This window comes from Haemorhous mexicanus, chromosome 8 (assembly GCF_027477595.1).
Source record: "Haemorhous mexicanus isolate bHaeMex1 chromosome 8, bHaeMex1.pri, whole genome shotgun sequence".
Taxonomy (NCBI): domain Eukaryota; kingdom Metazoa; phylum Chordata; class Aves; order Passeriformes; family Fringillidae; genus Haemorhous; species Haemorhous mexicanus.
The window spans coordinates 16,146,174-16,169,783 of NC_082348.1; the positions used below are offsets into that span (position 1 = coordinate 16,146,174).

General features: G+C 42.0%; 1 protein-coding gene across 1 annotated transcript in view; it reads left to right on the forward strand.

The window, feature by feature from the left end:
- The window catches only part of LOC132330518 (unconventional myosin-X-like), a 91,747-nt gene extending 71,130 nt beyond the window's left edge, over nt 1–20,617 (forward strand). Inside the window, exons 29-41 of the mRNA XM_059852933.1 lie at nt 1,020–1,113; nt 3,382–3,437; nt 5,072–5,214; nt 6,537–6,731; nt 8,395–8,552; nt 9,703–9,826; nt 11,576–11,873; nt 13,438–13,645; nt 14,398–14,534; nt 14,700–14,823; nt 16,369–16,818; nt 17,600–17,791; nt 18,351–20,617. Coding sequence (XP_059708916.1) covers nt 1,020–1,113; nt 3,382–3,437; nt 5,072–5,214; nt 6,537–6,731; nt 8,395–8,552; nt 9,703–9,826; nt 11,576–11,873; nt 13,438–13,645; nt 14,398–14,534; nt 14,700–14,823; nt 16,369–16,818; nt 17,600–17,791; nt 18,351–18,464 — 2,293 coding nt within the window. The 3' untranslated portion in view covers nt 18,465–20,617. The remainder of the gene's footprint in view (nt 1–1,019; nt 1,114–3,381; nt 3,438–5,071; nt 5,215–6,536; nt 6,732–8,394; nt 8,553–9,702; nt 9,827–11,575; nt 11,874–13,437; nt 13,646–14,397; nt 14,535–14,699; nt 14,824–16,368; nt 16,819–17,599; nt 17,792–18,350) is intronic.
- Nucleotides 20,618–23,610: the final 2,993 nt, after the last annotated feature.

Consider the following 23,610-nt stretch of genomic DNA (forward strand, 5'->3'; position numbering starts at 1 on the left):
TTCCCACTTTTACCAAGGCTTTTGCTCTCTCAGCCCTGACAGTGTAACTGTTTCTCTGATCTACTGGTTCTGTGAAGTCATTTAGGGTTTATTATTATTTTGGTGTAGGAGAGAAAGGGAGAAGGTGCTTGGATACAATTTAACAGAAATAGACTGAAGAACAGCCACATGGACAAGAAAGGGCAACTGTAAGGAGCAGTGGTGGAAGGAGCAGTAACTTAACCCAGAACTTCCACAGCAGCAATAGGCATGCCCTAAGATAACACTGCAGAATTCTTAGGATGAGTGTTAACCAAATGTGGTCTCTGTCTATGCCCTATCAGTCTCTCTTCTGAGGGAGAAGAAAGCACCAGCACTTGCAGTAGCAAGGGGCGGATTAGCAGATGTTGCAGAGTATCCAGTTTGAGAACCCTCCATGAAGTATGGATGTTTGCTGATCTCACTGGAAGCTGCAGATAAGAATCTGCTTTTTCTGCAGCAGCGATTAGCCTCCAGATATGTCTGTAAGAGAAGCCCTTTTGCAGACAAAAAGCTTCACTCCCGATTCACTTATAAACAAGCCCATGATTAATTGCCAGCCATATGACTCTCAAGTTTATTAGCAGATCAGAGAGGGACTAATCAAGAAGGCTCCCAGACGTCTCTAGGACTCTAGTCCAGAAAGATTCCCAGCTAACCCCATTTTTACAAGTGCTGTATGCTCTTCTCAGTCTGCTGACATGGGCTCCCTGTAAAGCCGCTGCCTACTTAAGAGTTCCTTGAATAACAAGTGGAAAACTGGATTTTGCAGGAGCAGCTGTCAGTGGGTTGAAGAACGTGCACAGAATTTTCATGGATAAGTAAGGAGGAAGGAAGACATTGGAATCTGGTATGATCAGCCCAAGAAATATTTTGACATAGTGTTCAGGAAATAGTGAATGAAGAAATTTTCCCACTGAAATCTTTCCAGGTTCCTTGATCATGTTCTCGAGCCAGTTTCACTACTGAAAGTTTAACTCTGATTCTGTTTTGTTTGGCAGCGGTTGGTTTAATGTTCTGAGCCGAGTACACAGCGCTACAGCCCAGCAGCTGAGGGAAATGCAGGATGAGCAGGCCAATCCAAAGAATGCTGTGGTGAGTTACTGTGTAACCAGCCTGTGGGCATGCTTGGAGCCCTCTGTGTTTAACTGTTTGTGCATGTTTTTCTAGCACATGCAGTGCTGTACGTTTTAAGCAGTGTAAGAAACTTGGACATTGGTAATTATAAAGAAACAGCAGAGCTGTTAGCAAAGAGGGTAAGCCGTGGGGAACATGGTGCTTTTTGTGGGTTGCTCGGCTTGATCACAGATAGGTTTTTCTGTTGGAGGAGAAGAGGGAGGCTGCCTCACACAGATAAAATATCTTTGGATGGGATTAGTCTGGGTCACAGTTATTCCACACAGAACATAGCAGTTGGGAAAAACGGTGTATTTATGTATTTTCCCGGAACAGAGATAATAGCTAGGGTTATTTCAGACCTTCATAATACGCTCTGGAAACTTGTAGCTCTTCTACCTCCAGTCCTGTGAAATTTCCTTTCAGGAAGGGAAACGAAATCTTGCGGTTTCAATGGGGATCAATTGGGCATGCTTTGGTGATGGCAGGCCATGCCTTTTGATGGCTTTCACCTTGGCAAAGATTTTCTTTTTTTTTCCTTTTTTTGTAAGTATCCATGCCATGTCCCTTGTATCTTCCCCTCCAAGTTGTGTCTTCCTCCTTGATTTTCCCCTGCTTTTGCAACGTCTGTGAGGTCAGTTTTGTCCTGATTTGTTCCTTTGTTTGTATTGCACCTGATGTAATCCCTGTCCATTTTCTTGTAGTCAGTAATTTCCCAGTTTTTTCTTTTTTTTTTTTCCTCCAATCCCTTTTCCTTTGATAGCATCTCCATTCCAGAGTGTTTGTAAGTCCTTCCTTTCTGTTTTGGCCTTCAAGGGGGATCGATTTTGGCATTCTTTGGTGCATGTGCCTGCAGCTGATGGCATGCCATGCCTTTTGATGGCTTTCCTTATAGAAGACATTTCTTTTTCTTTTTCTTTGTTTTTTTGGTGTTTTGTTGAGTATCCATGCCATGTACCTCATATCTTCCCCTCCAAGTTGTGTCTTCCTCCTTGATTTTTCCCCTGCTTTTGCAATGTCTGTGAGGTCAGTTTTGGCTCGTTTTGGTCCTTTGTTTTTACTGCACTGGATGTAATATCTCTGTCAATTTTCTTGTAGCCACTAAATTTCCCAGTTTTTTTTTTTTTTCCTCCAATCTCATTTCCTTTGATAGCATCTCCATTCCAGAGTGTTTGTAAGTCCTTCCTTTCTGTTTTGGCCTTCAAGGGAGATCGATTTTGGCATGCTCTGTTGCATGTCTCTGCTGTTGATGGCATGCCATGCCTTTCCATTTCTTTCCTTTGGCGAAGAGTTTTAGTTTTTTTTTTTTGTTGTTTTGTTTTGTTTTGTTTTTGTTTTTTTTAGTATCCATCCCATGTCCCTCATATCTTCCCCTCCAAGTTGTGTCTTCCTCCTTGTTGTTTCCCCGGCTTTTGCAACATCTGTGACGTTAGTTTTGGCCTGATTTTGTGCTTTGCAGTGCACCTCGTTTCCTCCCAGGCCACTTTCTTGTAGTCACAAAATCTCCTAATTTTCGGGGTTTTTTTGGTTTTTTTTTTCCATTGCATTTAATTTGATGATATCTCCTTTCCAGAGTGTTTGTTAGTCTTTTCTTGCTTTTCCTCAAGATTTCGTTTCCCTGCCCGAAAGGAAATGAAATTTCCTTTCGGGCAGGGAAACGAAATCTTGCGATTTCAACGAGGATCAATTGGGCATGCTTTGGTGCATGTCCCTTGCAGTGATGGCATGCCATGCCTTTTGATGGCTTTCACTTTGACGAAGATTTTTTTTTTTTTTTTTCCTTTTTTTTAAAGTATCCATGCCATGTCCCTTGTATCATCCCCTCCAAGGTGTGTCTTCCTCCTTGATTTTTCCCCTGCTTTTGCAACATCTGTGAGGTCATCTGTGAGTTTTTTCCTGTTTGATCTTTTGTACTGCACCTGAAGGAGTCCCTGTCCATTTTATTTTTGTCACTAAATTTCCCAAGTTTGTTTTTTTCTCCAATCTCATTTCCTTTGATAACATCTCCATTCCTGTGTGTTTATTAGTCTTTTTTTGCTGTTCTGCATGATTTCGTTTCCCTTCCCGAAAGGAAATTTACACGTCTTCTGCTGTTTAAGGAGTAGAGATGATTCTCTTGTGCCTTTCTCATGTGTTAAATTCTTCAGCGGATTTTGGAATTCAGGTGAATGGTTTCTATTCCAATCCTATTCACAGAGGAGAATACCTGTAATTTGAAATGTAATCTGTGTCTTCTTCACTCTACAGGGAACCCTGGATGTTGGGCTCATTGATTCTGTCTGTGCCTCAGACAATCCTGATAGGTAGGTACAATAATATGACCATCTCTTAAATCCGAAACTTCCTACAATATTTTTGTGGGTAGGTCTAGATTTCCTTTGGGGTTTTTATTTGTTTAAACTCATACATCTTTTTTCCAAATGAAGAAACATAGCTGAAATCTTTAGCTTGTTTCAGCCAATGTTACTTAGCAGGCATGAAGTCCATATATATATGTATATCCATGTATTGTCTTCAAATCCAAGTTTCTCCTTCAGCTCCTAAAAGTGAAAACAGTATAATCTCAATGTCAGAAAATTGTAGTTTTATCTACTACTAGCACCGAATAAATATGCCCAGCAAAAGCAGGGCTTCCTTTTTTTCAACAGACTAATTTTGATTTAATTTTGTAGATTTAGGGGAAAGAAACAGCATTGTGAAATTTAGAAATATGTATTATTCTTGATTTCTTTGCAATGCAACAGAGCACAGACCTTCACTTAGTTTCAGAGAAGAGATGGTGGGACGTTACATATCACTTTATGTTCACATTTAATTATTTCTCACATATTAACAGGTTCAGCCAGGGCAAAGATACTCACCACAGTGCTGAAGTAAAATGTTAGCTATTAAGTTATTTATCTCTGTCGTCTGGTCACAGGGCTCTGGGCTCTGACACAGGTTGCTTAGACTTTGTTTTTAGTAGTTTAGAAAATGCATTTCAGAAATGAAGTAAGATTTCATTGATGAAAACATTTTAGGCAGTTCTCAGCCTTTACTCCTCATAATTAATCTGTGAACCCATGAAAGCTAGGAACAAATAGTAAGCTTAACAGTGAAAATTTGTTTCTGTGGGTGCTGATGTATGCTTTTCTGGAATATCAGTGTTTGAAGCTATGTAAACAAATTCTGAGGAGAAGGCTTATTCTCAGCTAAGATTTTTATGCAGTTTATTTTTATCTTCCATAGGTTTATGCATTTTTCTAACAGAGCTTGATTGAACCTTTTGCTTCATACTTGCATTATACTTTTCAATTTCCCTGTTTTCTCATAGAAATCTTCTTTTGCTTTCAAATGTTTTTGAGTCTATCCTCTTGGAACTGGTCATACCTCTACTTTTTTATTTGCCTGTAAAGCATCAATTCTGTACAGAATTGTGAATATTATTTTGGTAAAATACAGTTGCAGGAGGACAAAGTCATCCAGGAGCAACACAACAATTTTTCCTCTGTTTTGTCAGGATCAGCACATCCTTTGTAAAACTAATCTCAAACATGTTTCAGCTGATCCTACTGAGACCAGTGTTTGCTATTGCATCACTTGCTTTAAAAAGTACCAGGAGAACAGCTGTACCAGCTCAGCCCAGTAGTACAAGCACTGGTTCACAACAATCAGTCAAAGTCCTTTGCTAATGAGCCAAGCTGCTTATTAGTTAATTAATATTTTCTAGTCTTTGGAAGTAGCTTTTGAAAGATACTTAATTTCATTTAGCTGGTCTCTGCATTCATCAGTTGACAGAGCAGCTGAAGAGGAGATGATCTTAAATATTTCTGCACTCCTCTGTAGTTTGTATTCAGAAAGTCTTTCTGTTTATGGGAAGGTAAAAAGCATGACGTTGGGTGTGCTGTGAGTTATTTGTGTGGTTATGATTAATTTTAATGCTTTTGTTTTCTGGCAGACCAAATTCTTTTGTGATCATCACGGCCAATCGCGTGATTCACTGCAACAGTGACACTCCTGAGGAAATGCATCACTGGATCTCCCTGCTGCAGAAACCCAAAGGCGAATCCAAGGTGGATGGCCAGGAATTCCTTGTGAGAGGTGAAAGGAAATACATGCAATTACATGTGAAACTCATCTTCTGCTTATAATATGACAGGGAGACTTGATTGTTGCTAACTCAGTCTAGGGTTTAGCTGCTCCCCAAAAACTGTCATTCTCTGCCCCCCTCTACCTTCCTGCCTGCTGCTTGCCACGTCACATGTGTGCTAGCCTTGGCTTTTATCTAATTCCCTGCCAGGTGGAAAAAAAAAAAAAAAAGCTTCATATGTTTCATTTTCTGATGACAGTTCTAGCCTATTTAAACAAGTCTGGCAAATGCCACCAGGGAATAGGAAGGAGCATGGCTGCTGCTGAGGAGCAGCTGGCTTAGATGGACTATAACATGACACTGTGGCTTTTGTTGGCAGCTCATTTCCTTCTGACACCTGTCATGTAGGGAGGGAGGGAGATCTTTGTGGGATTGCTGCTATCCTCAGCTAAACTGAGTAACCTGGTTATGGTAGACAAAGTGAGATGAAAGAAATTCTCTAAGGTTGAGAAAAAGGTTTGAATTGCTTCCTTAGTCAGAGCTTAGTTGAAGATGGCAGAGCATGAGTAGAGATCACACATATTCAAAATATTCATCCATTTGTTTTAAATATTTTTAACTTTCCTCTATACTTTGAGCTCGTCACATGATCTTAAATGTATGAAGACACTCCTGATCCAGTCTGTGGAAAGCGAGTGCATGAACAAATTGCCTTGCATCTTCTAGAAATGTCTGTGAAGAAATAAATATCATGGAGTGGTCATGGCAAGGCAGAAGGACAGGAAGAAAAGGGTCACCAAAATGTGGAAAAGCCTTCCACCATAGTCTTAAAAATTTCAAGGAGATTGAATGATACAAAGGAGACTATAAGACAACAGTTTGAGTACCTTAACTTCAAAATACTTAATTGCAAGTCAACAGTTCCTTTTATCTGGTATTGTTCATTAGTCAAAGAGAAAAAAGAAATGATCCTTTGCAGAGTATGCTCTGCTCTTCATAATAAGATGTCTCTGTAACAGCAGAGTAGACAAAAAAGTCTATATTCAGGAAGATTGATATATTTTTGTTTTTTCTGAGCCTCTTGGTTCAGTCCCACTGTTTCTGAGCATTTTGCCTTGTGGGTGGACATTGCTTTTTACACCTCTGAGTAGAAAATTATCTTTTTGACAGCTTTAGCAATGCAGACTGTAATTTTTTTCTGTTGAAGTATTGAATTTTCTTGATATTTTTTTTTCCTTTTTTTTGCAAGAAATCTAAAATGACAGTGAAATTATTTGCCCTGACCATGGGAGCAAGAGATGCACGTAATGACGTGTTTGTGTTTCCATGCCAGGCTGGCTTCATAAGGAGGTTCAGAGCAGCAACAAGATGTCCTCTCTGAAGATGAAGAAGCGCTGGTTTGTCCTGACAAACACTGCCCTCGACTACTACAAGTCGTCCGAGCGCACGGCGGCCAAGCTCGGGACGCTCGTGCTCAACAGCCTCTGCTCCGTGGTGCAGCCCGATGAGAGGGTCTTCAAAGACACAGGTGAGAGGGAGAAGGTGGTAAAGAGCAGACTCCAGGTGTGCAGCTCCTGAAGAGGGGATGGTGCAGGGCTGCAGTGCTGTGGCATGATTAGAGGGCAGTCTTGATGTCACCTGAGGCTTTCTGTCTGGCTGCGAACGTCTCTGCCCATGGACAGAGAGATTTGCAAAGTGTGCAAGGGACTGCGTGTGCCTCACACCTGACACGGGTACACAGTGCTGATGTTTCTCACTGAGTGGAGCCACTGCTTATCTCAGTGTTCCCCAGGCAAGGTAACAGGTATGAGTTCCTGTAGTTGACAGTAATTATTAGTGCATCTCCAGAAGTGTCACTTTGTAGCATGACCTACATTTGTCTCTCGGGTCAGCATTAACCTGTTAAATAGCAGCCATCCCATACACTGTAAGGGATGTGGTACCACTCAACTTGATAGAAACAAAAGATAGCAAAGGCCTGTGTTTGCTTTCTGTGCAACATGACAGAGGGCAGGATCTGGCATGATCCTCCATTGCTTGCCTTAGGAGTTGGAAGGAAACCCAGGTTATGGGATAAAGGGTGAATCCCCCATACAAAGATTCTGAACCTTAGAAAAAGACTTGAAAAACTGGACATTTGAGTACTGGAGTTGTTTGGGACACCTTTTAAAAGGGCTGGGAGCTGGAAGTATTTAGTAAAGTGAGTTGAGAGGAAATTTATTCTGCTCATTTTCAAGAGAGTGTCCACATTTTTGGTATCAACAGATGTCTAGAGCTGCCTTTAGCAGATAGAATTGCCATCACCTTGACGCATTCTCTCAGGTTGTCAAGCATATTTTTAAAAGTTCTAAGAGTTGATTTGGCAATCTGACTAGGTGCTGTATGTAGAGTGATCATTTTCCAAGTGATTAACAGGATGGTGTAGTCCAAATGTTGTCTGTGAAAGTGAGCTGCCTGGTTGGCAGGCAGGTAGTCAGGTTACACTGAAAGATACTTCCATCTTGGAAAGCTGTCTTTGTACCAAAATCTGGACTGGGACTTCCCTATTGATAAATCTGTTTTGGCAATGGGGTTATTAATGCCTACCTAGTGGATTTTAACCAGACACACTGTGTATTGCTATGAAAGCAGCAGGGGTTTTACATCAGCCACAAGCTACAGGCAAAAAGAGAATCAATGATCTCTTAATAATCAAGTCCAGCCATTAGCCTGTCATTGTTCACCACTAAGCCATGTACCTAAGTGCCACATCTACGCATTTTTTTGAATTCCTCCAGGGGTGGTTCAACCACTTCCCTGGACAGTCTGTTGGCAGTCCTTTCCTCTTGTCCTATTGCTTGCTACCTGGGAGAAGGGACAGACCCCCAGCTGGTTACATCCTCCTTTCAGGTAGTTGTAGATAGTATTAAGGTCTCCCTTGAGTTGTTTTTTTCTCCAAGCTGAACACCCCCAGCTCCCTCAGCCACAAGTCCTCACAGGACTTGTGCTCCAGACCCTTGCCCAACTCTTGCTCTCCTTGAGAATGGATCTGCTCCATAGCCTTCCCAGGACCTGACGGACCTGTGGTTCCCCAGATTCTCCTTCTGGCCCTTCTTGTAGGTGAATGTCACATTTGCTAACCTCTAGTCAGCTATATAATATGGAAGCCAGTTTCACCTTCCAGCTTTGTTTCCACCTTTGTTTGTGCACAGGCTACTGGAACATCATCGTGCACGGGCGGAAGCACTCCTACAGGCTGTACACCAAGCTGCTGAACGAAGCCATGCGCTGGGCCTCTGCCATTCAGGGGGTCATCGACAGCAAAGTTCCCATAGAAACTCCCACACAGCAGCTCATTCGGGACATCAGGGTAGGTGGCAGCCTGCTAGTTCCCACCTGAGTTGGGAGCAGCCAGACCACCACTGGCCTAACCCAGTCATTGCTGAGAATGTCGCAGAAAATGGGGTTACTGTCTTAAGGGGAAAATGGAAAAGGGTAAAAAAATAAATTCACACAATTGTGCAACAAAAAAAAAAAGAAATATTACATTAATTTATTTTGCTAGCTGATCTGCATAAGTCTAGACTACAACTCTGTGCAATTAAAAATTGCATACTGGATTACACTATTTGCCAATCTCTGCTCCTAAGCATTCCTCAGACACAAATACAAAAAATTCCATTACTGCCAGCCATCTGACTTTGATGAACCCTGAAGTTCTCTTCATACCTTAGGCTTGGATGGTTAAATATCAGAGTAAAGGGTGGAAAGATAATATCCTTCAAAATAGCAGAAATTGTACCACAGGAGTAATTTTTGAGAATAAGCTTGCCAGAAACTTTGGCAAATAAACCTAGAATCATTTAAGAGGACACACCAAACCAAATTTCAGAAGAAATGTGTTTGTGATGAACTCTTAGCTAGATGCAATTAGATGGTTTGTATTTAGGAAGAAAGAGCTGGGAGTGATTGTAGAAAACCATGGAAAACTTCAGCTCAGGGTTCAAGGACAAATGGAACATTATTAGGAAGAAGTCTAGGACAAAATGCAGAAGAGTGTGATCCAGTGTGTATGGTAGTGACAGGCCCAGATTTTGAACACCATGTAGCATTTTGGTTGTTCATTCTTTAAACACATATAGCACAACCAGACAATTTGTGAACAGGCCTATTATTACACAGTGAAAATTGTTGTTGTTAGAAAGTCCATTAACCATGTCCTGTTGAAAGCTTGAAGGACATAGGAGAGAGGGATGCCACATATATTATGCAAGCCACGCTTGAAGGCAAGATTCTGTGCTTGGTGACTTGTGGGATGATGTAGCATGGCTGTTCTTGTGTTTAATTTTCAGAAATAACATACAAGGTAATTTTTAGATATAGATTAATGCTTGGATCACTTAGTCCCCCTAGACACCTCCAGAAATTTAGAAAAGGTGGTTGAGCTTGAACCTAAATGTGTAAGGCCATCCTGCAAAGGACTCTATTTGAGGATAATGATTTCTTGCTTTCTTTTCCAGGAAAACAGCACGAACTTTGAAGTAGTGGAACAGACGTATAGGAGGAACCCAATCTTAAGATACACCCAGCACCCCTTGCATTCCCCACTGCTCCCATTACCCTATGGAGATGTCAGTGTCAACTGTAAGTATTTTACCCAAGTGACAGAATCCAGTCTCATTTTGAGGGTCACTGAGGAGCCTGAGCACCCCAAAATGGGCCTGTAAGCTCTCTCTGCGCAGGTGAGGTCTGTCTGGGGCAGTGTGGCCCACAGGGCTTAGGGAGGGAGCAGTCCCTTTCTCTTCCTTTCCTCTCTGGACTGTGTTCATTTTCACTGCCTCTTATGGGAGCATTGAATCTTAGGGTAAATGGGGGCAGATAGTTTTATCATCCAGCCAGGGGACATGCAGCCTGTCATCCTTTAGCCACAGCTGGGTTGCAAGTGGCTCCAGTGGAAATACTACAACAGGATTACATCTTGCAGCTGGCAGTGGGTTAGTTTTTCTACAGAAGCTGCTGTAAAACCAGACTAAATGAACCCTTTTATCAAAAGTGTCAGAAACATGAAAGAGCTAGAGTAATGGGCCACTAGAAACCAAAGTGATTTGTTGGTGATTACAGACTGTTTGACATACTGAAACTGAAAGCTGGTGAAGAACTATAGAAGAATGTCTCATGTGGAGTGACTGAGCCACAGAATCTTTTAAGAAATTAATTTCAATCAAAGCCTTTATTGGGGAAAGCAGTCTGCCACACAGGTAGTGATCTAGCTGTGCATAGGAGAGTGAACACCAATTTACATAGCATTATGAAAATGTCAGCTCTAGTGGTAAGTACAGAAACAAAACAGCTAATGTAAGGTTTTGAAAACTGAGAAAAGGAAAAATAAAGTCTTTGTGCAGCTGTATATGTATCATGCATCTGCATCTTGAGTTCAGGAGACAGTTTTGCCTTCTACATCTCATCAAAGATATAGGAGATTTAAAAACCTACCCAAAGATGATCAAAGGTACAAAAGAACTTGCCTACAATTAAGTGACTAAATAGAGAGTTGGATTCTTCAGCCTCAAAATGATGTTTTTAGGGTCAGAAGACTGTCATAGAGAAAGTGAAAGGATATTAGGTCTGTCACAATATAAGGATCCAATTACATGGCAGATTAAAAGCACAGAAAAAATAAAATCTGAAATACAGGAAAAATACAGAGCAAACATTGTGGAACTTACTTTTTAGAGCTGTGTCATTGTAGTGTACAGTTAATACATGACTACTGGGGAAGCAGTGGCTGTATGGGAGATTCAGAAGGACCTAAAGCCCCAGAGATGTGCACAGGAGAATGCAAGCTTGCATCTGAATGGTCTCACACATGTCTTAACAGTTCAAAAAGCAGATGTTTAGGTGCTCAAAAAGCTCAAGTTTTGGTCTAGGCATTTTAAATCTAAACAATAGATATAAGATGCCTTTGTGGTGGATCAATTTTCTTAAGTTCTATGTTGGCCCAGATGTCAAAGCTAATACAGACACAATACAGAATTTTGGAATTACACAAGCCAGGCTTCAGTGGCCACATTCCATTACTTTGGTTGCAGACACTTAAGCCTGAACTAGATTTCAGTGTTCATTTCCCTTAAAAGTATTACTCTGCTTTTCTGTGCAGTGTGTCCAAAAATGGATTGGTAGTGGTGACAAATCAGATGTTAGCAAATACAAATTAAAACTACATTTGAACATTTGGAGAGGAAGCATTAAAGTATAAATTTAAAGTTCAGGACATGCTAGTGCTCAGGTTGCTGTTCTTCCATGACAGAGGAGTAGAGTTGACTGTAGTACTGCTGGGCCGGTAGAAAACGAGGGAGACGCTCACCTCTTGTCATCTTTGTGATTGTTCCCCAGTGCAACAAGAGAAGGGTTACAGCAGCTTACAGGATGAAGCAGTGAAGATCTTTAACTCCCTTCAGGAAATTGAGACAGTATCTGACCCCATACCCATTATCCAAGGCATCCTGCAGACCTGCCATGATTTAAAGCCCCTCCGTGATGAAGTGTACTGTCAGCTCATCAAGCAAACCAACCACATGCCACATCCCAACAGTACTGGCAACCTGCACCACTGGCAGCTGATGACCTGTATGAGCTGCACTTTCCTGCCCAGCAGAGGGATCCTGCGCTACCTCAAGTTCCACCTCCGAAGGTGAATGTCTCTTTTGTTTGCAGCTTGTTTCCATTTGCTCTGCTGATCTTCCACTGCCTGTTGTGGTTACCTGTCTCATACTCTTGCTGTGCAATCACCTTCCTGTGGTGTTCCTGCCTCCTACCTTTGCCCAGTTCTTACCACCAGCTTTTCTGTGTATTTAGATTCCCCCCACCCTGCCACCCATCTGTTGTACCACCCAACAGAATACCATGAGACTGTGTTGCAGTGGATTTACAGCTGATGACCTGCTGCTTACTAATGTACATATAGACATTATCAAGCTGCAGGAAAGGTGAAGTCTGTGCTTTCATACTCATGGAAATCTGTTCTACCTTGTAGCTGGCACAGGCAAAAAGCATACTGTGAAGTAGGAGAGATGCTGTAAATCCAATTAATAATTTTTCAAGCTTTCTTTTACTAAGCACATAATGCTTGCAATTAGTATTTTTAATCTGTTTTAACCTCTCATTTTCATGAGCTAAATCATTTACACTTCTCCCCAGGTCATCTCTGTTGTCTTAGATAGCATGAGTTCTAAAGTCATTATAGTGCAAGGATTTCATATCCCCAGAGCTTCATGTCTCCTTGATGTTTCTCACAGGCAGCTCCTCTAAGCACTGACTGTTCCTGGTCCTTGCAGCAGTCATCTGACTCCAGATCCCACCAATCCACTCTTTTATACCACTTGTTCTTATTGGCTACAGGTGTGGCCTGTTAAGATCAGGCCTGCTTCTAATCTTTAGTAATTGGTCCAGCTGCAACTCACTGGGGGATAAGATTACCTTCTATACCACCTTCATTTACCCATACTGTATCACCCTACAATCTTTGGCATCTAATGCAGCTTTACAAGGCAGTCTGCACTGGGCCTGATCTGCAGCTGTGTAACCTTGTTCTATTCCTAATGATGAGAAGGATCAATAAAATCTATTTGATCAATAAAATCTATTTGATTCCTTCCAAACTAGGAAAGATTGAGATGAGTTTTGTGTCAATACACCAAATAGCTACATCTATGGCCTGGGTCTAAGAGATGCAGGTACTCCATGGAACCATTTCATTGTTTTATCACTAGAGTTGCAAATAATGCTGTACTTAGACCTGCTGGTCTTGGAGGGAAGAGAACAATGTACAAGCATCTGCTTTCTTCTTAATTCTCAAGCATACTATAGAAGTGGCTCAAACATAGCCACAAATTAAAAAAAAAAAAAAAACAACAAACCAAAAACATTAAGAAAACATTTTAAAAGTTTCCATTTGATTTCAGAGTTTTTATTCTCAGTGTTGTAAATTGAGATTGTCGATCCTGCTGTCTTCAGCTGACACTAAACTGAAACTTTGAACTGCTTATTTCATACATTGCTGAGAAATGCCACTGAAGTGACTTTCAAATGACTAGTGAAAGCAGATTTTATAGTTTAGGAAATAAGCCTGGTTTTTGTGTGGTTGCATTTGACATCAGCATCTCTACCAAGCTCTTTACTTGCAGTAGTCTCATTTCTAGGGTAATGTGTTGTTCACTGTGTAATGGGATTTTTTTTTTTCTTCTCTTTACAATTAGGGTAAAAGATCTCTTTCCAGACTCAGAAATAGATAGGTATGCACAGTTCATAAGTGATTCCCTGAAGAGAACAAAGACCAGGGAGTTTGTGCCCTCCCAGGAGGAAATACAGGCTCTTCTTACCCGTGAGGAAATGACCACGACAGTGTATTGCCACGGTGGTGGCTCCTGCAAAATAACCATCAACTCCCACACCAGCGCTGGGGAGGTAATGCATCAGTAGGATTAACCAGATGTGAGCACATCTGTGTCTGGAGAGTGGGTCTGTTGAAGGGACACCCCTTTCCCCTTTATTTCCAAATTTTTATTATTTTTTGAAATGACAACTCTTTTGCTATTTCTTTGGGCAAAGTTCAGCTTAGCTTATTCTACAAGGCCAGGTTGTAGAGTATCACTTAAAAACTATTTTGCAAAATCTAAACACTTCTGGTGTTCTGCCCTTTGTCTGAAACTTGCTAAAAACAGTTTTCTGGACAAGGAGAGATTCCAATTCATAATGGAATCCTTCTGAGAGGGTTGTTCCACCAGTAACTTAATCATTAGCAGGTCAGAAGCAGGATTCCAGGTTGCAGTAGTCATGTCTGTGAAAACATTAGTGCTAAACAGAGAAGAAAGTGGCATTGTTACTAGAGGAACTGAGAATGTCACCGTGACATCTGAATCCATTATGTGCAGAATATATATATATATATATATCTTGTGCAGAATTCTAATGCTCCCATCCTCAAAAGGGTAGGGAAGATTGAAAAGATTCAGAGAAGAAAAGCAAGGATGATCAAATACAAGTAATGACTTCATTGCAGGGAATCTTTTAGGGTTAGAATTTTTAAATCTGAAAACATGGTAATTAAGGGAGAAATGTGATGGAGGTGTATGAAAGATAGGTGTCCTGAGGAGGTACTGATTCTTCATAGTGAAAGGGGGAGTGATGCCTTCTGTGTGATGTGTCTGATTTTGCAGGTGGTTGAGAAGCTGATCCGAGGGCTGGCAATGGAGGACAGCCGGAATATGTTCGCACTCTTTGAACACAACCAGCAGGTTGACCGTGCTGTGGAGAGTCGGGTGATTGTGGCTGATATCTTGGCCAAGTTTGAGAGGTGAAAGGATGCTTCATGAAACCTTTAATTCCTAGTTGGATGTAACACTGGATTTCAGAATCCAGGGTTACCTTCAAATTGTGATTTGCACTGTGAACATTCCAGTACCATGGTACTTCTCCTTATTGGTTTTTTCCCTTTCTCATTCTCTTGTATATTTTACAGACTTGCTGGCTCTGAAGAAGAAGAGGAGGAAGGACAGTGGCAACTGTATTTTAAGCTTTATTGCTTCTTGGATATTGAGAATGTTCCCAAAGATGGCGTGGAATTTGCCTTCATGTTTGAGCAGGTAAGCAAACTCTGGGAGAATGATTTGGTTTCCAAGATGGCAAAAGCACACAAGAGGATACAGAAAACTGGTTTACCTTTCATTAAAAGTGGGAATTCTGGTCGTAGCAAAAGAATTTAGTGCATTGGGTTTTTGCCTGGAATCTGCTAAGCAGGTAGACCATGAAATTTTCTAGGGAAGAAGAGTATTAGAACAAAGGCAAGAAAAGCTAGCAAAGGCTTTGAAAAAAATGAAACACTAATAATTTATTTTTTTTTTAAACTTGGTCCTTAATTTTAGAAGGCAGAGAAATTCGGGTAATGATTTATGAGAATCATTAAAAGTAGCTACTTGCAGAATGTAAATGTAAAGAAAACTGGAACATCTATCTATCTATCTATCTGCAAATCAGCTTGCAAGAACATCATACCCTTGGGGTGTTACCAGAACTAACTAAGAATCATCTTTTGGGCAATTTCTTTTGATTAACAGAGAGGCACTAGAGGAGTGTTGCAGACAAAGGAAAAGAGAAAGGAGAATGTAGTTGAGGAAAGGAGAATGTAGTTGACAACATTTATCTGCTGAGTAGTCTGTTACTTTTTTAAGTCACTGTACTCCATGTGATACTGGCAAGATGAGAGATCACACTGGTATGAAAGAGCCTTTCAGCTGGGATGTAAAACTAAACCAACTGGAGCACCCAGCTGTGTGGTTTGTCCCATGTGTTTTACTTTAGTGAACACTGACCTTGTCTCAGAAAATCGTAGAAAATTACTGAATATGTGTTAATAATGGCAGTCAGTCATGAAGACTGAAACTCACTGATAGTCAAATGCATGGCATGCACATCACTCAGATGATGGTTCCATTCTTGAAATGAACACAAGCATTGTTAGCTAGAGAATGTCTAGAAAACAGTCAGGATCACGTGGTGCTCTGTGGAACTTCAGTTGTACCAAACTCCCTCTTGACAAGGCTTTCATTCTACACAGCTTTATAACTGGCAGAGGGAAGTAACAGTAGGAGAGTAGGTGTTACCCAGACATTAGATGGATGTGCAAAAAGCCCCATTAATAGATTTTACAGAAAAACAGGCAAAGGGAAGCAAGAAGATTGGTGGAAACATCAGGTGAAGGAGAAAAAGGTGGGAGGTGCTTTTGTGTAATGAAACTGAGGTTGAGAATCTTGAATTTTTTTATATATTACTATGGTGTTGAATATAATCTTCACAAAGGAGCTATAGCTGGTACAGCACAAAAAAAAATTGCTTCAATTTTGGTCTCTCCCATCTGTTCCAGACCTAAAAGGTCCTCATTGTAGGACTTTCTGTACAGGATAGGAACCCCTCAAAGATCTCTGTTCTGCTCAGGCTTGCAGAAAGGGCTGTTCCCCCCCATATCAACCACTTGCAGACTTTGACATATTTATTCCAATATCTGCTCCGACCTCCTGGATTATGTCTATGCTACTGGGGTTAGCACATGTGACAGGAATCTCTGCCTGGACCCAGATGTGAATAAAGTGTGCTTTTGCTTTCTGATGAATTTGGGGGACTTTTTTTTGTAGGCTCACGAAAGCCTCATAGCCGGTCATTTTCCTGGGCCGGAGGACACTCTGCAGCGTCTGGCAGCTCTGCGGCTGCAGTACCTTCATGGAGATTATTCCAAAATAAGCTGGACCCTTGATGGAATCTACCCAGTTAACAGGCTGAAATCCAAAATACTGCACTCAACAAAGAGCAGCAGCAGTACCAGTCACACTCTGGAGAGGAGACGGACCAGCTTCCTTGAAGGGACATTGAAGCGTAGCTTCAAGACAGGGTCTGTAAAGAAGCAGAAGGTGGAGGAGGAGCAGATGATGGAGATGTGGGTAAAAGAAGAGCTTTCAGCTGCTCGGGCAAGCATAGCACAAAAATGGACCAAGCTTCAGGGGCTGTCTCAGCATCAGGCCATGGTGAAATACATGTCCATTGTAAAGGAGTGGCCAGGTTATGGGTCAGCCCTCTTTGATGTTGAGGTGAGTGATTAATAAACTCCTGTAGCCACAGCTGAGGAGAGGTATCAGTCTGGAGATCAGATAAAGGTGTGTGTAACAGATGGGAATTTTGGGAACTGGATACATTTTGCCTTAGTAATCTCAGAGAAAGCCTACAGTATCACAGTAGCCAAGAGTTATGGCACAGAGAGCACAGAGCAAGCAAGGCAGGGCATCCTGGTAAATGAAGGGAGACGATGGATTCCCACTTTGTTAGCACAATGGTGGAATGGGGGAGGAGAGAGGGGTTTAAGAAAGTGGTGGCTAGTGAAAGTCAAACTAAAACAAAGCTCTGCTGTTCTTGCCAGCAAGAAGTGCAGTCCTGGTCTGCAGCAGTACAACAGAAACTGGGCAGACTGGGGTGTGTACAGCACTGTGCTCAGCCTGCTACACTAGTAGGCCACAGTTCACTTCTGTCAGTTTTGCTGCTGCCAAGGTGGATCACCCTGGGAAGTTGCTTGCACTCACTGCTTTATCTGTAAAATAAGAAGTGGAATATTGACTTGCTACATCACTTTAAAATCTGATGAGAGCTGTTCCCTACTGCAATTATTAATTACTCGACTAATATTTGACTCACAGCTGTGTCACGTCTGAATCTTCGCGGCAGAAGTGCCTCCAGCACAGATTCTGCAAGTACCCTGGTTTGTGTATTGAATTGAAATGTTCTGTAAGAGCTAGAAACAGAGGGCTTTTTCTTGAATGGAAAATTATGTGATCCTCCACTGCATTTATGCAAAAGGTTGTGTTTCTCTTTCTGCAGTGCAAGGAGGGTGGATTCCCCAATGATCTTTGGCTTGGTGTCAGCACAGAGAATGTGTCTGTCTACAAACGAGGGGATCCTAAACCACTGGAAACTTTCCAGTATGAGCACATTGTTTTCTTTGGAGCACCACAGCCCAACACCTTCAAAATTACCGTGGATGAGAGAGAAATGTTCTTTGAAACCTCCCAGGTATGTAAAAGCACACAGCCACTTCAATTAAATTTCAAGGAATAGACACGTTTCTGTGCAAGAACTCTTGACTAATGGACTACACAGTCAAGAGAAAAACATGAAGGGAGCTTAAGCCTAAAGGGCATGGTACCTCTTCTTGAATACAGGGATGAAAAAAAAAAAAATAGGCTGGTTAGGAAGCGAAGGAAGTTGATTGGTATTCCAGTGCATCAAGAGTTTCCAGTTCTGGGTGCTCTTCAGTTTGCCTTTTTTTTTTTTTTTTTTCATTCCTTTCCAGTAGATGAATGGGGAGTTTCACACACTTAAAAAAAAAAGATTTAGTAGAATGGAAGTTGCTTTTCTTTGAGCTAAAAATATTTTAAAGTATTGCTACACCAGAGTACAAACTTGTCAAGCCTTTCTCTTCTTACTGTCATGTTCACATTTAGTATTAACTACATGCAAAATTGATTGTGTCATGGCTTTGGAGAAGGGGAATCTCAGCAAAATGTCCTCTATGCCTCAGTGCACTGAGGTTTTCAAAGTGCTTATGGTGTGTGCTGTGTTCTCTCCCCAGGTGGGTGAGATAATAAAGATCATGAAAGCATACATCAACATGATCGTGAAGAAACGCTGCAGTGTCAAATCAGCCACCAGTGTGGACAGTCATGCAAGCATCTGGACTAGGTGATACGGATGAACTGGCACTAGTTTAGTCATGGGTATCTGCAACTTGCCAGCACAAGTGTAGCAAAGATGTTTTTTAAGAATTCAACTGACTACTGTATTTAAAACCTGAAGTGACATCTACAGTACCATAGGATTGCACCTCTGCCAAAAGACATGAAACAGTTACAACTGTTGTGAAATACTAATGACCCAAAACTTGTTTTCCTCTTGCTTGTTTGATGAGCAATGTACCTTAAAGAAGCAAAGTCAGAAGCGTCCTCCTCCTCCTCCGTGTCCTCTCTGCTGCTTTCACTATCACCTGTCATACTGGCAGAAAAATTTACAAGGATCATTTCTGCAGGACAGGAGACAGACTTAAGCTTCCTTAAGAATTTTGAACATGCAGACATCTGGGATCATGTGATCACAGCATGGTCTGCTGAAAGAATATTTATTTATTTTGCAAACAAATCTAAAATATAAATCACTGTGGGTTTGGTTTTTTTTTTTTTTTCAGGATATACTAATGATCTGATCTGGTCTTAAAAGAAAAAGCCTTTGTATAATTGAAGCCAAGTGGTCCAACAGAGAGGTCAAACCCTACTTGAGAGAGCATTAAACAAAGAAACAAATAAAACACCCAGGGTGGTTGTTTACCTTCCAATAAAAGTTCACAGGTACATGACTGTAAAAAGTGGCACTTTCAGTTAAACTATTAAATACTCCAGTCTAGGAGAAAAACTCTGGGACTGTCACCACTGAAATAGGCCCTAAGATCCCACTGCAAGCAGTGCCTCTTGCATAAAAAATAATGACTGCTGTTCTCCTGTACAGCCCACAAGGGGAGATGGTTTTAGTAGCATTTCCAGAAGAGTTGCTCTTCACAAACTCCAGGTGGTTAGAGATTTATAGTGGGCAGCTTGCTTGCAAGATTCTTCGTTCTTTAGGGGGGACTTTGGGGTGACTGGGGTCCCTGAACTTAGTTTTAAGTGAACTGTTTCCTACTGATTAAATAGGTGCCTAGATAAATTGTTACAAGTAAGATTTTTACTTCCACTTTAGTGCAGTAAGCAAATGCCAAATCCTTCATCCTCCCCAACTTTTGACAAGAACTGCTCACATCACTGAATCCCCAGATCCCCTTCCAGTCTCCTCTAGGTCCTTAGTCCTCGGCAGAACTTGAAAACAATTGTGTTTTGCCAAAACAACTGCTTCTTGGAGATTTTTATAGCTACCTGCAATTTGAAGAAGCAGAAATTTTTCCTTCTCCATGAAAGACAGTCGTCTTCAGTCTTTTGACTTCGGAAAGTTAATTTGTTTAAAACAATATTCAGTATCAGCCCCATCATAAATTAGTTGCATTAACAAACAAGAAATCTGGTGGTGAGCCATTTTCCATGACCCTTGTCTAATCTTGGGATCCCAGAATGCAAAAGGCCCATGAAACTGCAGAGCTGTATGTAATGCTGGCCTTCTTCCACATTTAAAATTGGCTGTCTCCATTCCTGAAGTAGCAGCAGCTAAGGCCTGTTAGCTATGGAACAGAAATTGCTTAGAAAAGTAGGAGTCAGTATGCAACAGGTTCCATTCCAATTCATCATCAAATTGTGCCAATATTACTATTGCTGTGTTGCAGAGCACTAGTTTTGAGGGTGACAGTACAAGGAGAAATACTGTACATAACCCCTGCTCCTCTCTCATTTCCACTGCACTGCAGAGTGTGCAAACACACCGTGCACTTGCGACACCATCAGCCGAGGAGGGTGGCCCCTGCTGTGCATCATCCCTTCAACTGGAGTTTGGTCTTAAATAGCATCATTGATGGAGCCCACAAACACCCCCTTGTTGTCACAAGGAATTAAAAGATGACCAGGTCACCGGTGGGAGAGAACAGGAATGCAGAGGCCACATGAGAAGCAACACTTTGCATACACTGCATACACTGGCTTAATCTCTAATGTATCAGACTAGGCTTGATTATCCATGTCCTAACTCTGCACTAGCTCTGTGTTCTGGCTCTTGGGTTGCTGCAGGCAGCTTGAACCCACTTGAAACATAACTCCCACTACTATTTGTTGTAATTTTGCTCATTTCTATTATAGAATTCTTTCTTCTGTCTTTTTTAATTTGTAACTGGCTTTACAAGATGAAAGTTTAATAAATTATTGGATTGCACAGGCTGTATTCACTTACAGGCATTGTGTGCCAGTGTTAAGGGGTTTATCAGAGCTTAACACTCAGAATGTGCAAGTGAAAAGCAGGCGTCATCGGCATGAGGATACAACAGCCCTTCCTCCCAGAAGCAAGTTTTGGGGGCAATAGAAAATAGTTTGCTGCTACAGTGAGGAAGGTTTGTTTCCAGCTTCTGCTTTTCTCTCTGGGGCTGTCACACCCTTGCTCAGTGGGAGATGTCCCACTGGTTCTGAGACAGCTGAGCAAGGAATAAATCGTCTCCCAAGGCCCAGTCTGTGGCATCAGCTCCATACCTTCTCTTCAGCACCTCCAAAGTCACTAATAACAGAAAATCACTTCTGGCTCAAATAAGCTGCCAGTTTGCATTTCCCACACAAGTGCATGGCCTGGCCATGGTACTCACCTAAAAGCGTGTGTCACTGAAGTAAATTGAGACTGGTAGCAGCTGAGCTCTCAGCAACACATACAGACCATCCCACTAGCAGACAAGAGTTCCCTCAATCTATACACTGGTATTGAATCCAAGCAGTGATGCATAATCCCCATCATTGTGCTCCCCTTTACACCTTGGTCAGATGCTCTAAGAGCCTTGGGACCCTGGAGATCAGTCTATACAGTATCGCTTCCAACTATTCACAGATTCTTTGTTCTCCATCTTTATCCCCTTGCATAGATTTTTCCAGGTCTTTATTTGAGGCTGGGAATGCCTCTGCTTACTGCCAACTAGCCAGTCTCCCTTCTGGGCAGCTGTTGAATTTCAGACTGCACTTGTTTCATTAATATATCTCTATAAAGACAACAAACATGCACTGCTGCAGGTCCAATATGACTACAACAATGCACACAAATGCATTTATTGAGTGGTAGCCATGAATAACAACCCAAAGTGGTACCTAACTAAAAGCCTTCTCTGACTCCCTTTTTAAATGTTTGATCACCCTTTCAGGTTGACACAGTCCCTCTGGGACCTCACCCAAGTATTTCTGTAATAGTTAATTCAAGTTTGAATGCTTGGTTTATTTTATATTAACTAGTTTCTAGACAATTTATGATCAGCACCTACATCATAAACACCAAATGGCTTATACACAAAGACGCTGCCTCAGGTAAATTGTTTCACAAAGTCATGTGTCTAGTTATTATTGGCAGTAAACTTGAAACATTTATTTGTACCTGGTTTTAAAACACACAGCCTCTCCCTGTGTAGGCTGTATATTCTATTACCCTGTGCATTTGCTTCAAAGTAACATGCTCCCCTTGGGCCTTTAAGCAAATCTCACACAAGAATTCCAGCCCCCTCTGTAAAATATGAACTCCTAAATCGGTAGGATGCAAATTTGCCAGGCTCTTGGCTACTTTTTTTGGCCAGGGATTCCTAATGCGCAGCTGGGATACACCTTGGCCCCATTCCCCGGTCAGCAGCCGGTAGCTGGATGGCCAAGGACAGTCACTTACCCCAGTGCCAGCTCAGCAGTGCTCCAGCATGGCTGTGACACCCAGCTGGGAGGAATGGAGCACCCAGATTCCACAATCCTGCTTAGGTCTCTATGCAATCCAGAGCAAAGCAGTCAGGTGCTTGATTCCTAGTTCCTGTAGACGTCTGCTACCCAGCAGTGTCACAGAACAGAGCTGTGGTGTTCCAGAGCCCTGCTCCACCTCCTTCCCACACTGTACTCAGGGACACACACATCTGGGGTCCCTCACAGCACTCAGGCACTGGCCCCCAGGCCTTTCCCAAAATGCTGTGAGGGCTCGGGATTACCAATACAAACATGTTCTTCCTGTGAAAGCAAATACTTAAAAATCCTGAGTGACTATCATAGTGACAGCCTAAAAAGATAAACTCAGTTGGCTCTGTTCTGGGTTAGACACTGGGCATAGTTTTTGCAGGGCCATTAATGAGGCACACACACCATTAGGAGCAACTTACCTGTCTTGTTCCCTTCTCCTGCTGCAGTGTGAGGTTGAAGGCAAGGCAGCTGCCTGATGTGGGGTACAAAGGCACTGCATCTGCATGGGAAGAGATACCCTGGTTGAAGAAGGTGTGGAGGGAGTTCCTTGGGGCTGGAAGAAGGGAGAAGTGGCTGTTGTCCACAGCAAACTCCCCGTTGTTGTGTCATAATACTCAGGCCAGAATCAAGAAAGCTGCTCTCAGCTTTCTTGCTTGCAGAGGAGGGGGACAGACCCACCCTGCCAAGACTATGGTGTCTTGCTGCTACAGGATGTTCCAGCTGTCCACAGTGACTGCTGCAGCCCTTTCCCTGCAGCCCATAGCAGTGCTGTGGGGCTGTTAGCAGTGCTCATCCCTCATGTTTCAGCCTTGGGGCTGCGGCTTTGTAGAGGAAGTGGTGCTTTCTGATCCTCTTTCCTGGCAGCTTGTGCTGGTGTAAGGCTGCCTGCATGGATCTTGTGTCTACGGCGGCGTGTTCTCCATCTGGTGCCTTAATGGTCAGTGCTGCAAAGCAGGTGTGAGAGAGGAGAGGTACAAAGAAGAATGGTGTCCACAGGAGAAAACAAAAGATGGAATTTCAGAAACCCAGTCTTTCCTCAAAGCAGCTCACTATGCAAGCCGTGAGCAAATGTGACTTCCCATTATCCACACCCGTTCATAATTCACACTCATCGAACACAAGACACTCTTCAAATACCCAGATTATGTTTATGAAAAAAAGACATTTCAATGAAAGTGCAGTTGCTAATGGTGATGACATTCAATCATGCATATTTGAAAACCATCTCAACCCACTACTTTGTGTGCATATAAGGCCTGTTAGCTTTAACCAAGTGACAGCGCCATGGTTTTGTACAATTACCCGCTCTGAAAAGTCTCCTTAAAGGGAATATGACACATGACATTTGAAAAGAGAAGTTCTATAGAAAGCAGGAGCAGTACTCTTACTATCTGTATGAGTGTCCCAAGACACAGCATGCAGAAAAAGATCTCTGTTCTCATTTCTTCTAGCAAAGAATGCATA